Below are 17,408 nucleotides of genomic sequence, written 5' to 3' on the forward strand. Positions count from 1 at the left end.
ACAACTCTCTCCTCCAAATGCCAAGGGGACCAAACTCTTGTTATTGTTTTGATAGCAAATACTTCCAAATGTTTCTCTGTTGCTTGATGAAATATATAAGACATTAATTCAATTCAATTCTGAATATAGTTTCTCAAGTATTTACTCTATGCAAATTCATACTCTTGGTGCCAGAGATAGGAAGATAGACATAACAAAGACATTGCTCTCAAGCCCATCCTGCTGTCCAACGGGCAGTAGATGGCGGAGGCGGACATCAACCAGTCTGTCAATACGCATTTATTAAATACATACTTCAAGCCAGGCACTGTTCCAGGCACTGGAAATACCAAGACAAGAATAAAACAATCCCTACTGGTGCAGTGAATAGAGCACTGGGCTTGGAATTAGGAAGACTCATCGTCCTGAGTTCAAATCCAGCCTCAGACACTTATTAGCTGTGTAACCATGGGCAAGTCACTTCACCCTGTTAGCCTCAGTTTCTTCATCTAGAAAAATAAGTTGGAAAAGGAAATGGCAATCCACTCCAGCATCTTTGCCAAGAAAACCCCAAAATGGGGTCATGGAGAGTCAGACATGACAGAAACAACCACCAAGGACTTATTTATATGAAGAACTAGGGGGAGTGAGCAAAGGAGTGCTCCGGTAAATTGCTATGAGAATTTTAAGGAAGGAGAGAGAGCAATTGAGGAGGGGAAGGAGAAGAGATTGTTATCAGGGAAGACTTCATGGAGGAAGTGGCCTCTGTGGTGGGCCTTGAAGGAAGCAAGAAACTTTAATTGGCAGTGAAGAGTCATAAGAAAAGACAAGGCAGGGCAGGATCAGGGGATGAAGAGTGATCCAGTTTGTCTGAAACAAAGAGTACCTGAAGGGGAGCAGTTAATATGAAATCATGAGATCATAGATTCAGAGCTGGAAAGAACTTTAGAGGTCATTAAACCCCACTCCCCACCCTCTTATGAATGAGGTAATGAAGACCCAGAAAAGTTGGGTGTAGTGATCAGTTTCACACAGTTAACAAATGCCTGAGGCTAGATTTATACCAGCATGGTACCCACTACAATATATAAACAGGAGTCAGGTTGTTGAGGGCATTGAGTGACAGGAGCAGGAACTGATCCTTTATTCAATAGGCCACGGGGAGCCATTGGAGTAGTTTTTTCAGTAGAGAAACCGTGTGATCAGAGAATGGTATTAATCACTAATCTACAAGACAGGTCTCAGTAATCTAAGAAAATTGACTAAGAGTAATGCCTTGATAATAATAATTTTTAGAATATTTTATTAGGGATTTGAATGCAGATACACAAGTTGACAGTGTACAAATTCAATTTAGCAGCCTTCTCCATGGAGTTCTGACAAGATGCCAAGCCGGATCTAGGAAGAGCCCGGCCCCTGGGCGTGTACTTTATTCAATTATCCTCGGTCTGGTGAGATTCAGGAATCTTCAAATGCTTGCAACCTAGTGTCTTGCCTTCGTGCTTTGTATATAGAGAGCTTGCTAATCAAATAAATAGCAAAGGCAAGGTTTTGCAAGGGCCATTTTTAACCCACCCAAAAGAGGTAAATGCTTTGGGAGCACCCCTGTGCGTGCAAACGATATTTCCATTAGGAACAAAAGCAGATTTCTTCTTTAGAGTATATTGGACAGACCCACCAATGCTACATGTTGTAAATCTTAATTTCCCAGTGTGATATGAGAGAGACAGCTCTGGTCTGAGTTTCCTCTGTGTAGAATGATGAGATTACATTAGATGATCTCTAAGAGCCCTAACCAGTCCTAATCCCTAACCCAAATTGCAAGAACTCTAACTTTCAATGTCCTAAGGTCCTTTCCAGCTTTGATATTCTGTGGTCTAACATTCTATATTTTAAGGTCTCTCGAGTCAAGCTCTAATATTCAACCTTCTCAAATTCTTTTCATCTCTAACAGCTAATTCTGAGATTCATTCAGAAAGTGAGATGTGCTGTGGCCTGCAGGGATTCAGGATTTAGCAGGAGGACCATGGGTAGGATCTTGGATGAGTTTCAGATGCTAAGTGGTCCAGGAATGAGGTCACCTTTGCCTGCCCTGGCTCCCCAGTGGGCCCAGGAGAATGGGTGGAAGTGCCCAGGCAGATTGGTCTGGCTGGCCAAGCCACAGTGAGCACAATGAAGACTTTGTTTCTGGATGGACCACTCTCCTTCCTACTGTGTCTCCAATCACAGCCAGGTTACCAGGCGGGCTTCAGTAATTACTCCTCTTCCTAGCCTATCAGAGCGACTTAGGGCAGCTTTCCAATCTGGCGGCCCTTGTTAGCAAACAAGGCATGCAAGCTGTCTCAGAAAGCCTAGAAATGCTCTCCCACATGGCCACTTGGGCAAAAGGAAGTCTCAGGACCTTCATCCCGTTTGCATCGACAAAGCTTCTCTCCCTCAAAGGGAAAAAGTACTGTGGGTCTCCTTAATCCCAAGTCTGAGACAGAGAGACAAAGAGAAGCAAAGGAGGGGAGTGGGGAGGGAGGGAGGGAGGGAGGGAGGGAGGGAGGGAGAGAGGGAGAGAGGGAGAGAAGTGAGGCACAGAGAAAGGGAGAGAGACAGAGAGGGAGGGGGAGAGGTGAAAGTGGAAGAAATGGGGGAGATGGGGGAGACACAGAGTGAGAGAGGCAGACAGAGACTAAGAGAGAGAGAGACAGAAAGAGATGGGGGAAAGAACCTCGTACCTGGAATGTTATAATGACCTCCTAACCCATCTTTCCCCATCAAGTCTATCCTAGCTCTGACCTATGCGCTCTCTTTGTGACTCTGAGAAAGCAATTTTCCTTCCCTGAGCATCAGTATACTCCCTTATATAATGGGAATAATGATATTTGCACTACTTATTTCACAGGGTACTTAAGAGGAGAGGACTTTGCAATGAGCTAGGTGATAAAGGCTGTGCCTAGAATCAGGGAGATTTGAGTTCAAATCCAGCTTCAGAAGCTTACTAGTGCGGTGACCCTGGGCAAGTCATTTAACCCTCAGTTTTCTCAACTTTAAATTGGGGGTAATTATAGCACCTCCCTCCCAAGGTTGTTGTGAGGATCAGATGAGATCACATTTGTAAAAGTGCTCAGCATAATGCCTAGCACATAGTAGGTCCTTAAATGCTTGTTCCCTTTCCCCCTCAACAGTAAAGTGCTGTATAAAAGTGAGATACTGTATTCAGCTTCCTAAACTGATATTCTCTGTCCCTACTCCCATCTACTCCCTCTTATTGTCTGTGCTCAAAAAACCTCTATAGACATCCTCTTGTCTGTGAAAGGAAGACCAGCCTCCTTAGCTGGCCATTCTGGTGCTTCCCCGGGCCACCTCCAATGGACCTTTCCAAAAATTTTCCAACCAACTTCCCCCTCCCCTGCACACTTTACCTGCCAGCCGTGTTCATCAAAGCTCTAGGAAGTAGCAATGACTTCCTAACTGAGTGATCTTGGACAGATCATTTATGTCCTACGTGCCTCAGTTTTCTCATCTGTAAAATGAGAGACATGAACTAGATGGCATTTATAATCCTTCCAGCTCTAGCTCTGTGCTCCCATGGTCCTATCATCTCTGTCCATCCTGGGTTTGCCCATACTGTTCACTATGCCTGGGTCGCTAACTTTCGCTACCCTTCTCCCACCCAGCCTCCCCCACCCCTCTGCCAAGCCCCTCCACACACATATATACACACATATGCACATGGGCGTTAGTGGTGCGCACACACATACACACATACACACACACACACACACACACACACACACACGTAGCCTTTCTACCTGTTGAGAACCTACAGCAGCAGAGTAGTGTAGAGAACAGAGTACCGGACTTTAAGTCAGAAAGACATGAATTCAAATCTTGCCTCAGAGCTTTACTAGCTGGGTGACCTTGGGCAAGTCGCTTACTTTCTATCTGACTCAGTTTTGCCATCTGTATAATGAGGATAATAATAACACCTACCTTCCAGGGTTGTTTTAAAGATAAAATAAGATAATATTTATAAAGTGTGTTATAAACTTTAAAGAGCTATATGAATGCTAGCTATTACTATCATTATCCTTGAAAGTCCAGCTCAGATGCCACCTAAATCCCCCAAACTAGGAAGATTTCGCTGAAATCTTTAGGATATTGTAGCTCTTCCTTGGGCAGCTAGGTGGCACAGTGAATAGAGCACTTGGCTTGGAGTCAGGAAGACTCATCTTCCTGAGTTCAGGTCTGGCCTCAGACACTTCCTAGCTATGTGACCCTGGGCAAGTCACCTAACCCTGTTTGCCTCAGTTTCCTCAGCTGTAAAATGAGCTGGAGAAGGAAAATGGCAAACCACTCCAGTATCTCAAGCCAATGAAACCTCAAATGGGGTCATGAAGAATCAGACACAACTGAACAACAAAATCCCTTCCTTGCACTTATCTCATTTCCTTGAATCTTAGTTATATGCAAACATATATTATTTCCCCAGGAGATTATAAGCCTTTTTAAAGTCAGGGACTGCATAAATGAGGAGACTGGACTAGGTGATCACTTCTATGTCTTGAAGGTCCTTCCAGCTCCTCCATTTTACGTTCCATAGCTGAGAGAGGAAGAGGGGAAGGGGAAAGGAAGGAAGAGAGAGAGAAGAAGAGAGAAGGAAAGGGAGGGAGGGGGCAAAGAGATGATGAGGGACAGGAGAGAGAAGGAAAGGGAGGGAGAGGGAAAAGGAGAAGGAGAGAGAGAAGAAAAGAAAGAGAGAGGGAAAAGGAGAGGGAGAGAAGGAAAGGGAGGGAAAGGGAAAAGGAGAGGAAGAGGGAGACTGAGACAGAGAGATAAACATTGATTAAATACTAGGTATCAGGTATCGGTGATGATGGGAAGACAAACACAGACAAACAAGACAGTCTCTGCCTTTACATTCTAATGGAGGAAGACCAACACAGAAAAGGGATCTGGAAAGGAGTAACACATCCAGATGTTCTATGTTCTGTGTTCTAACATTTTCCATTCTAACACCCTTTCTAGGTCTAACAGCTCCAGTTCTAACATTCTGTGACTTACATGAATCCTTTATCTTATTTCTCTTCCCACTGTGATTGGTGCCCATAGGTCCTTAATAGCCTAATATAAGTGTACCTTGACATTGCTTGACTTTCTTTTTTTACTGACTTCATTCCAGCCCCTAGTCCTCTCTAGCTCCACAGCAAATGGGGGAAGGGGAAAAAGGGCCCAGAATGTCAGCAGATGCTAAAAGTCCCAGAACCTGATGGCTACATCTTGCCCCAACATGACATCTGCTAAGCCACAAAAGATTGACTGGGCCTTAGCTGAACTGGCGCCCCTCGGGAGAGGGTCAAATAATTCAGGAAGGCAATCTGGAATATGAGTCAGAAAGCAGAGGCAGCCTTGGAAATCCTCTGGGAACTGAGGCCCCACATTCAATTCAACAAATCTTTTTTTTTTTTTTTTTTAGCTAAAGCCTCTTGTGCACCAGGATTTCTGTTAGATAGCCATAGGAGGAAACGCAGAGAGGAATAAGACAAAATTCTCACAGAGCTTACAATTTAAAAGGGAAGCTACAGCAGGTGCAATATTAATCACGAAGTTTGTGCTCCAGAGCTCCTATCCCATCTTCTATTTGACTGACTAGTCAGGTCCCTAGGGTGTGGCTATTATGTCTCCTCAGGCCTCTGGGGGGTGGAGGTCATCTCTGCAGTACTGTTGAGTTCACCAGCACCCACCAGTATGCTTCTCGCCATGATTAGGGGTTGGTTTTCAATTAGTCAATCAGGATCAATCAATCTGTCCTTGGCTCCCAATGCAGACTTCACCTCCATTGGTTGCTATCCCAGGGACTATGCTAGAATACTAATGGGAATAAAGGAAGTTCAAGATCTCTTGACCCTTTAAAACTTACAAGGTCCTCCTCCACAGTCAAACCAAGGCCAGGCCAAAGTCCTTTCTTCCCCATCCCAAGCAGCTTCTCAGAGAGTTATCAAAAATGGTGTCTCCTTTCTTGCCACTCACTTGGGTTCTGAATTGGTCTTCAACTTCAGAGATGACCCACAGAGCATAACTAAGTTTCCTCAGCCAATCAGAATGCTCTTCCTAGTAATATCACTCTAGTACATCCAAGGAATTTCACATTTAATCTAAAGTCTTTGAGTGATTGGTCAAATGACATTTGTTCTCACCTCATCAAGCTGTATGCCCGTAGACACCTTATCATTTTCAGTGGGTTGGGCTTACCTGATGGATTTAACTCAATCAACTTTACCCTTAGCAATTTTACATTTGCTGTTGTTTTTCAGTCATGTCTGACTCTTCATGACCCCATTTGGGGTTTTCTTGGCAAAGGTATTAGAGTGGTTTGCCATTTCCTTCTCCAGCTCATTTTATAGATGAGGAAACTGAGGCAAACAGGATTGAGTGACTTGCCCAGGATCACACAGCTAGTATGTGTTTAAGGCCAGATTTGAATTCAGGTCCTCCTGCCTTCAGGGCCAGTGCTCCATCTACTACTCATCTAGCAGCCCCCTCTTACCTTATTCTTCCAATACCAGCTATGTAGCCATAGGCAAGTCATTTGACCTCTTATCCTCAGTTTTCTCTTCTTTGAAATGGATATAATAGCAATTGTGCTATTTTTCATGGTTGTTTTGGTGAAGCCACTTTGTAAAACTTAAAATGCTAAAGAAATATAAGCTGTTATTATGGTTCAGTTGAGGGATGATGAGGGCTAGAATTAGGGTTATGGCCCTGAGAATAAAGAAATGATGGATTCATGAGGCATTGCTAAGGTAGAATTGATTCCCCTATCTACCAGCTGTGCTCATATGTCTTTTTTTTCCCCTCATCATCCCTGCCAACAGAAATTCACTCCAACCAGAGCGGCCCCATCAACAAGTACCCAGTCTTCACAGAGAGCACTGGCGACCCCAGCCTGCTGGTGTCCCCTCTGCTGGTGGCTGGGGTGGTCATCGGCCTGGTGCTATTTCTGTCCTGTGTGACCATCATTGTGGGCAGCCTGCGGAAGGATGGGCGACTCCGGAACCACCCACACCTGAGGAGGGACCCCACCTATGGTAAGAGAGAAGTGACCCTTCCCTTCTAGATCAGTCCAAGTCCCTGGATGCCCAGAGCATCACAAGCCCTCACTTGGCCTCAAGAGCTCAATGGGAGAGCAGCCAGAGGTTGAAGCCAATTACCCCAGTGACTAATAAATGGCATCCAAAAATTAGAGCTGGAAGGGACTTGAGAACATAGAATGTTAGGACGTGGAATTTAGAATGTTAGAATTGGAAGGCATTTCAGTGATCTAGAGCAGTAGTGTCCACACTGGGATTGTTGCTGGCCACCATGACACCTCTGGTCTAGAGTAATGTCGTCCTCAAACAGATAGGAAACTGAGGCTTTAAAGGGGTAATGTGACTTGCCCGAATTCCCACAATCTCATGATAGACCTGGGACTAAAACTCAGATCTTCTGACCATAAATCCAATCATTCTGCTATCCCTCTCTTCAAGTCATAAGTCATTGAGGCAACTGGTGGAAGAGGCTTCCATTTGTGTCCAGAGCACCCCCAAACAGTGGCCCTCAAAGTTCCAGTGTAACTTATTGTGTCCCTGCCAAAAACATGGAAAAACAATATATTGAGTCATTGATTCTTGCCGCTCCCCTGGGATACATTCTATTCAACGAGGAGAGCAAGGAGAAAGGAAATAAGCATTTGTTAAGAACCTACCATGTACCAGGCACTATGTTAAGTGCTTTTACAAATATTATCTCATTTGATCCTTACAACAATTCTGGGAGGTAGATACTCTTATTAATCCCATTTTACAATTGGGGAAACTGAGGCAGACTGTGGTTAAGTGACTTGCCCAGGGTCACACAGCTAGTAAGTGTCTAAGGCCTTTCAGGCCCAGGACTCTGTCCACTACACTATCTACATATGTTCATTCAAACGTGATGGCTGAAGACTAGTGCCAATTGAAACCCTACCTATTCTTTAAGGCCCAGGTGCCACTTCTTCCATGAATTCCTTGATTTTCCGCAGTGGAAAGTTATTACTCCCTCTCTGAATGCCCCATATTACTTTACTAAGTACTTCTTTAGCATTTAGCAGCAGCTAGGTAACTCAATGGATAGCACACTGGGGTCTGGAGTCAAGAAGACCTCAGTTCAAATCTACCCGTGTGACCCCAGGTGAGTCATTTAACCTCTTTCTCCCTCAGTTTTGCCAACTGTAAAATGGGGAAGAATAAATAGCATGTTTATTCCTTGCATTTCCATTTATGCTCCTTTGAAGAAAGTCCATTATTTAAGTAAGAGTCTGTCCCTTTAGAAATTAAAGCTCTTTGTAACATATGTTGAATATTAACTTCAGAAATCCCCTTTCATACCAGGAAGCTGGGCTTATCAAAAGGATCCATGCTGTAGTCCCCCTGACGAAAGCATAATGACTTACTTCTACTAAAAATAATGAGTAATACACATTATAAGTATCTACAGAAGGCTTCATGGTACATGAGAAATTTGGGTTTGGAGTCAGAGGACCTGCGTTCCAATTCTACCTGTCACTTACTATCTATGTGACTTTGGGCAACTCATTAAACTTTTCTGGGCTTCTGTTTTCTTATATATTCCAGAGTTGTCATGAGGATAAAATGAGATTGTATTTTTTTTAAAGTGATTAGCACAGGGCCTGGCACATAGTAGGTGCTATATAAATGCCCATTCCCTTCTGCCTTACATGTAAGATGAGGGTGTTAGATTAGGTGACTTCTGACATCCCTTCCAGTTCTAAAGTATGTTCCCATGACCTTTAAAGAAACTTAAAATTGTTGTTATATAGTGAGCTTCTCTTCATTGCTTCATTATCTAATGAAGAGAGTCTTTTAGACATATGGCTCAGTTCAGTTCAATGGATAGTTTTTAAGTACCTGCAATGTCTAAGGACCTGGGCCTAACACTAGGAAAATAGTGGTTCATGTAGTACAAGCTTACAGTCTAGATGCTTACAGTCTAATGAAACAAAGAAGAAATATACAACTATATATAGTGCAAGAGACAGAGAGATACCTCCAAAGTTGAGTTCCCTGCTAAGTGCTGTAAGATACTTGAGAGAGTGGGAGGAGGGTGGGGAGGCAGGGGTGAAGGGTGGTGTGGAGGCTTCCAAGAAGGCTTCCTGGAAGAAGTAGAACATTCTAGGCATGAGGAATGGCCTGAGCAAAAGCACAGAGATGGGATGGGGCAAGAGGAAAACCAGAGAAGGAAGGTTAAGCTGGAACATAGAACGCATGGAGAATACTTGAGATGAGACTGGACTTGTAGATTACCATGCAACTGTGGAGACTTTGGAAAGGCAGAATTGCAAGTTTCTTCTTTACTCAACAATAGAGGGTCCTTCCTTCTTTCCTTCCTTCCTCCCTCCCTCTCTTCCTTCCTTCTTTCTTTCCTTCCTTCCTTCCTCCCTCCCTCTCTTGCTTTTTCCTTTCTTCCTTCCTTTCTTCTTTCCTTCCTTCCTTCCTTCTCTCTCCATCTGTTCACATGGGGAATCATACCCTAAAACATATCTATACATGTGGATGTTCTACCAAATCACCTAAACCTTGCAAGATATTTTGGAGTTTGGGGGCTAGATTTATTTTTCTTTTTTCTTTTATTTTTCTCTTCACTAAATATTTATTCTATCATTTCAAAAAAAACTGGGACAATTAATTCTTTTGTCTCATGTAATTTCATTTATGATTTCTTGAAATAGAGCTTTGGAAAACCAGACTTTGATAAAGCCCACTGGGATTCAAATGGAGCTATTTGACTATGCCTTTAGACCTCAAATCACTCTGGCTCTCACTGATTGGCCAATAACAGGTTCCAGTCCAAACCTCACTTGGTCATTGTTTGGGTTTTGATGGCTCAGAATGAGTGTAAATAGCAATTGTTTCTGTTCTGGCCAAAAACTCTGAGGCTCTTTCCCCACTCCCAGGCTGATTTTTTTTTTTTTTTTGAGTAAGCAAACTAGACCATCTTTTGCCTCATTTCTTACCTAGCCTTAAATCACTGAATGGCCTCAGACAAACTGAGACCTGGGAAAGACATTAGCTTAAAAAGGCCAAGCTCTCCCACTGCGTTTGGGGCTATCTCCAGTCATTTCTGACCTGTGTTTTGCCAGCTACAAGAAGGCATTTGCATGACTCTACACTCAGATGACTCTGGAGGAGAGAGTGAGGCTGATGACTTTGCATAGCTCTGTCTCACTTAAATCCAATTGACTTGTCAAGTCGAGACATCACCCTCCTGATGTCATTGGTCCTCTTTGAGAATGAAGGCTGAACAACAACAGCAGTGGAAAGCTACCCTAAGTTTGGAATAGAGGAGTGGCCTAATCATACTGGTACATTAGAAAGACAATTGTATCACCAATAGAACATATGTGGTGCATAAATATTGCTCCTTATCCTAAAATTGAAGGCCTTCCACAACCTGGCTCCAAAGAGCATTTCCACCCTTGTTCACATTATTCCCCCTTCATATACCCTCCATTCCAACTCAACTGGACTACTGGATTACTGGAACTGACTGTTCTTGCAACTTGACATTCCGTCATCCACCTCTGTACATTCATAGAAGCCATCCCTCATGCCTAGAATGTCCTCAGTTCAACTTGCCTCTCTGTTTCCATCTCCTCCTTCAAAGAGTGGCTACGTTTTCAATGAAGCCTTTTTTTATTACTTCAGATGGAAGTACTCTCCCTCCTCAGATTTTCCCAGCTCACTTTGCCTGAATCTCTACTTTGTCCCTATCAGATGCTATGTTGTATCTTATTTCTATGTATACATGGCCTCTATCCCTTCTTGGTAAATTGAAAACTCTTTGAGGGAAAGGAGTGTTGTTTTTCATCTTTGCATCCCCAAGACCAACCCCAGGTCCCTTGTGCACAGTAAGGCACTTTATAGATATTTATTTAAATGAATTCAATTCATTTCCATTTGGAATCCTGGCAGGACACCTGGGCTTGAGTCCCAGTTCTGCCACCAAGTCATTGAATGACCTTGACCATGACCCCATCTCTAAGCCTCAATTTCATCATCTGTCAAATAGGAAGGTTGGATTCAATGGTCTTCAGGTCTCCCTCAGCTTTAAAACATGCTGTGATCTGTAATCATTCACACTCACTAAGCTGTGTGAGTACAAGGGTTTAGACATCCAGAGAAGACGCAGGACATTATGGTGTCAGGGAGATAAGTTGGCATGTGCCATATCAGATTGCCTGCCCTGGCAGAGACAGTTTGGATCGAGTGGAAAAATGAGGACATGTACAAGATAAAAAAGACTGTAAAAAAAAAAAAAACTCACCCTGAGGCTTGAGGGAACAGTAAAAGAGACAGATTGGGAAATGTTCCTACAGATAACATACAACCCAGCAGCCCAACAATGTTATGATGGCTGTGGAGGGATTCACACTCTCTTTGATGGTGGATGCTGCCCGGGAAGAGGCAGGGCAAAAGGACTGAAGAAGGCTAGTACTTGAGTAAGAAAGAGCCTGGGTTTAGGTCTTCTTTGTGACATTTATTAGTAATGTGTCCATGGGCAAGCCACTTAACTTGGAGGCAGCTAGGTGGATCAGTGGAGTCAGGGAGACCCGAATTCAAATACTACCTCAGACTTTCTAGTTCTATTTCCTTGGAAAATCATTTAACCTTTCTCAGCTTTGATCTATTTAGATCCAATGGCCTCTAATGTCCCGTGCAACTCTAAATCTATGATTCTGTGATCCCATGAATCTTTCTGAGCCTCTGTTTCCTCATATGTGAAATAGAGTTGATATCCGTACTACCTACCTCATAGTGTGTCTGTGAGGATTAATAATAATAATAATTACCATGTCTATAGTACTATAAGGTTTACCAAGGACTTTTCTCATATATTATTAGATAGGACAAGTATTATAATAATAATTTTACATGTGGGGAAATTGAGACTCAGAGGGGTTATTAATAATTATAATTCATGTTTATATTGTGATTCAAAAAACTCTTTATATATGTTATCTCATTTGATCCTCACAATAACCCTGGGAATGATTATTTTCCCCATTTTATAGATAAGGAAACTGAAGTTGATAGAGGATAACTTGCTCAGGGTTACATAACTAGCCGGTGTGTGAAGCAGGAATTGAATTCAACTCTTCCAGACTCCAGGTCCAGCATTCTGCATTCTCTGTCCCACCTGCTCTGTCCCATTGGCTCTAAGTGACCTAGCCATGGTTATATAGCTAATGTGAGATGATGGGCCTAAATTGCTTTGAAGTCCTATGTAATTGGGAGTTATTCTTACCATTATTAATATGAGTCACTGTTTGCAATGCCTCAAGGCACAAAGGAGGCTCTTGCTGCCAGGAAGGCAGAGGGAGGATGCCCTTGGCATTGTGGCATGATCCCAGGTGAGTCAGAAGCTCAGGGAGACAGATTTGCTCCACTCTTGATTCTCTGCTTCACCTTTGGAGGCCCTGACCTTCTGTGCAGCCGACTCAGTGCATCAGTAAATTAGTCTTTGATCTATTTGGCTAGCTAGCCCATCCCCAAAACAAAAACCCTGGTGCTGCACAGGGGATGAGTAGAACATGATGGTGGGTTAGCTTAGAAACTCAGTAGAGCCCAGAAGCCTCTGCCTGACCTCAGGGACCACCTCCAGGGCCCTCCTCTCCTTACCTAGAGTGACAGCCATTGTGAATCTGTGGCATGGGACACACACACACACACACACACACACGCACAGGATACAGGCATACCTAGGGGGTGGCTGTGCCTGGGAGGCAATGTGGTACAGCAGAGAGAACTTTGGGCTAGAAGTCAGGATTCAAATGTCAGCCCTACTATGTATTACTACTAATACTACCATTACCACCACCACTACCACTACTTCTACTACTACTACTACTACTACTACTACTTCTACTACTACTACTACTACTAACTGCTAGCTAACTTTTATATAATAGCTACTGTGTGCTAGTCACTATGCTCAATGCTTTACAAGTATTATCTCATTGGAGCAACCCAACAACCATGGGAGGTAGGTGCTATTATTATTATTCCCATTTTACAGAGGAGGAAACTAAGGCAAACAGAGGTTAAGTGACATGCCAAACATTGCACAGCCAAGTGTCTGAGGTCAAATTTCAACTCAGGTCTTCCTAACTTCAGACCCAGCACTATCTTTATCCCATGAGCCTCCTCAGTTTTCTCGTCCATAAAATGAAGACGTTGGACTAGATCATCTTAAAAGTCCCTTCCATCCTTGAGATTCTGTGGTTCAAGATCCCACTGGCCCTGGCTCTGTGTATTCTGTTTCACTAGGCTAAGCTAAGTATTTCATTTTAACTTTTATTTCAAGATGGGAATCCTCCCTTAATCAACTGCAGCCACTTCCCCTATTGGGTGTCAGACCAACCTTCCTACAGATGGAGACAGTGTTGGAATCAAAGCACTGAGCCAAAAACTGTGGGCCACACTAATGCCCTGTTGGTAAAACTGTGAATTATTTCAACCATTCTATAAAGCAGTTTGGAATTATGCAAATAATGTGGATAAATTGCCCATACCCTTTGCTCCAGAGATTGCACTTCTAGGTATATACACCAAGGACGTCATTGACAAAAGGAAAGACTCTATATGCACCAACATTTTTATAGCAAAACTTTTAAAGATGGCAAAGAACTAGAGACAAAATGGATGCCCATCATCTGGGGGATGGCTAACCAAATTGTGGTCCCTGAATGTAACAGCCTAGTACTTATGCTAAAGAAACAACAAACATGATGTTTGTCATGGTCTTCTACCAGAGAAGCATGGAGAGATTAACCTGACTGATACAAGTGAAATAAACTGAGATAAGAGAACACAGTGGCATTCAGAGGCTACTGGTTTAGAGAAAGAATAATGAAGCTGCTCATGCAGGTGCCACCAGACCGTGATGTCACTGAATGGAATTCAGCTTATGTGCTGCACAGTCATACAGTATTCATGGAATTTTAAAGCTGAGAGATCTCAGAACACAGACTGTTAGAGCTGGAATACCATCAGAACAGAGAACATCAGAGAAATTAGGAACCATAGAGCCAGAAGGGATATGAGATGTAATATCAATGCTAGAAGAGACCTAAAATATAAAGTATTTTTAAAAAATCGAATGTTAGAGGTAGAAGGAACCTTAGAGTATATATCAGAGATGGAAGCAATCTTAATTTCAGAGGCTAGAAGATACCTTAGACTTCATCTAACCTAACAATCCTTCCCTTGCCGCCATTTTACAAATAAAGAAATGGAAGCCAAGGTATCACCTACAGCAGTGTGGGCTCCCTGAAGTCATGGTGCTTCAAGATCTCCTCAAAACCTTCAGGGGGACCTAAGTGTGTGCCTTCCTGGGTGTCGCTGGATTATGAAGGAAGAAGATTGCAAACGAAGGCAGGGGAGGAATAAAATTTAAGAGAACGGCCAAATTCTCTATTTTCCATGCTGATAGAGAAGCCAGATAATACTAGAATGGAATATGATCCAAAAAAGCAATTCAATTCAGTTCTAGGATGATAGTTGACAACCCCAATTCTTTTTCCCTGGGCAGATAGATATTCAGATGAGTTTCCATTATAGCCTTTGAGAGAGGCAACCATGTACAGAAAAAATAAGTCTTTCTCCACATACTCCAGTGATAATGCTCACACTGAATAATCTACAGGAAGAAAATTGAGTTGGTTATATAATTTTTCTCCTCAACAGTGTGACTACCCTAACCCTGTTCAGCTCAGACTTTTGCTTAATCATCATCATCATCATCATCATCATCATCATCACCACCATTCACATTTCTGTAGGGCTTAAAGGCTTTCCTCACAACAGTCCTGTGAGTTGGATGGTGCATGTAGCATTATTCCCATTTTGATTGTTGAAAGACATTTATATTGATGAAGCAACTTGTTTGAGGTCACAAGGTGATAAGTGCCAGGCATTGAACCCACCTGTCCAGACACCAAGACACGTGTTCTTTCTACCACTACCTTCACCAGACATGTCCAGCCAAGGTCTGTGGCTACTACTCTCTCAAACCCATTGCCATTCCCTTTCCTGGATGCAGGGAATGAGAGCTTAACTTTTCTTTTCCAGCTCCAGATGGCTTCTCCTATGGTGGCTCTGTTGGAGAGCTGAGATCCACCTGCATCGAGGAGTTCCCTCCTGCCTTCGACTTTGGTGCCTACATGGAGACATTGTCCCAAGTCAACGTGCTGTACCCAGACTCACCCCCGGGGTAAGGAATTCTCAAAGATCTTGGGATCAAAGAATCACAGAATTTAAAGATAATTTCATTGGAGGATTTTAAGCTAGTCAAATGCCCTTGCTTTACAGATAAGGAAAGTGAGCCTCAGAAAGGAGACTTGACTTGCTCAAAGTCACACAGGTAGCAAGTAGCAATAGTAGGATTCAAACCCAGGTCCTCTGAAGAGCTAACAGTCTTTCCATCAAAGTCCTTATTACATGAATATAGTGAAATTATCTCCTACTGGGGCTTTCCCAGTGAGGATTATAATGTGACTGATAATGGCTACATCCTAAGGGTTAACTGAATTCTATATGGCAGGAAGAACCAATAGGATAAAGGTACAGAGATTTCTAAAGGAAAATGCCTTGTAATTACCTTGTGGATATTATGCCTATTACTTTGGATTTTTGTAATGTTTATTTTTGTTGATGATTGCTGGGTTCTTAATGATTTCAATCAGTTGCCCCTTCTATGGAGTGTATTGCAACCTCTGCCCCCTCCAATGGGTCAGAAGCTGCATGAGGGCAAAGACTGCTTCATTTGCCTGGTATCCCAGAGAGTACAGTGCTTTTGTGCCTAAGAGAGAGACCCCTCTGTGATTGTCACAGAACAATCTCCTTTATAGAGATGGGCGATGGCAGCATCTTTGAATTCCTGGGGGATAACCCAGAAGATTTCAGTCAGCTTTTGTATGAGCTGCCTTGTACCCCCACCTTGTAAATCTCAGCTGGAACAGAACCAGCACCAGGTGCTTTGCCATAGGAGAGGAGCCTGATGGCATCCAAAATCTCCTCTTCAGTTGGAAATTCAGCTAGGGGGAGATTGACTTAAACCAGAAGTAAATGGTCAATGGCTTCAGCATTGATTGAGGACGGTCTGCTGAAAACACTATGGGAGTGTTCAGCCCATCTCTCTAAGATCATGTCCTTATCACTAATCAATGTGGCTCCATCAGCACTGAGTAGTTGAAATGCACCATAGGTCCTTGGCCCATAAATAGCCAAGAATCCTGCATTTCTGTAAGTTTTGCTTGAACTTTACTTTTGATGGAATAGGTGCTTAATAAATGCTTATCAAATAAATGAATGAATGAATGAGGAAGGGGAGCCTCTGGGATAGGGCCAGCTCTTAGAGACTGACTGCAACTGATATGATAATATCATCCCTATGTTATGATTTTTTCAACCTGAGAACCCAGAAGTTTTCTTGTCTATAAGGCTCTCACTAAACAAGGCTTATAAATGCTTCCTGTTTTAAATGAAAAACAAGGTAAGAAGAAGCATCTTCTCTCAAGGTCCTGGTGGAGGGAAGGAATATAGGCTCAGATCAGCACTGACTTGGGGACCTGGGAGGGAAGTTGTTGTTATTCAGTCATTCAGTCATATCCGACTCTTCATGACCCCATGGACCACAGCATGCCAGGCCCTTCTGTCCTCCACTATCTCTTGAAGTGTGTTCAAGTTCAAGTTCATTGTTTCCATGACACTAGCTATCCATCTCATCCTCTTCTGTCCCTTTTTCCTTTTGCCTTCAATCTTTCCCAACATCAGGGGCTTTTCCAATGAGTCCCATCTTCTCATTATGTAGCCAAGAGATTTAAGCTTCACTTTCAGTATTTGACCTTCCAGTAAAGAGCCTGAATTAATTTCTTTAAGTATTGACTGATTTGTTCTTCTTGCTGTCCAAGAGACTCTCAAAAGTCTTCTCCAGGACCACCATTTGATTCTGTGGTGCTCAAATTCCCTATAATCCAACTCTCACAGCTATACATGGCTACTAGAAAAACCATAGCTTTGATTTTGTTAGCAAGGCGATGTCTCTGCTTTTTAGTATGCTGTCCAGATTTGCCATAGCTTTCCATCTAAGGAGCAAGCATCTTTTAATTTCATGGCTGCAATCCCTGTCTGCAGTGATCTTTGAGCCCAAGCATGTAAAATCTGACACTGCTTCCATTTCTTCTCCCTCTATTTGCCAGGAGGTGATGGGACCAGTTGTCAAGGTCTTAGTTTTTTTGATGTTAAGCTTCAAGCCAGCTTTTACACTCTCTTCTTTCACCCTCATCCAAAGGCTTCTTAATTCCTCTTCACTTTCTGCTGTCAGAAGGGGGAAAGGGCTGG

At 43.0% G+C, this 17,408-nt stretch overlaps 1 protein-coding gene across 1 annotated transcript in view; it reads left to right on the forward strand.

Moving 5' to 3' along the window:
* The window catches only part of LOC114027908, a 102,805-nt gene that overhangs the window by 66,985 nt on the left and 18,412 nt on the right, over nucleotides 1-17,408 (forward strand). Inside the window, exons 5-6 of the mRNA XM_027842080.1 lie at nucleotides 6,843-7,055; nucleotides 15,138-15,279. Coding sequence (XP_027697881.1) covers nucleotides 6,843-7,055; nucleotides 15,138-15,279 — 355 coding nt within the window. The remainder of the gene's footprint in view (nucleotides 1-6,842; nucleotides 7,056-15,137; nucleotides 15,280-17,408) is intronic.

This window comes from Vombatus ursinus, unplaced genomic scaffold (genome assembly GCF_900497805.2).
Source record: "Vombatus ursinus unplaced genomic scaffold, bare-nosed wombat genome assembly UNPS02014864.1, whole genome shotgun sequence".
In the NCBI taxonomy this organism is placed as follows: domain Eukaryota; kingdom Metazoa; phylum Chordata; class Mammalia; order Diprotodontia; family Vombatidae; genus Vombatus; species Vombatus ursinus.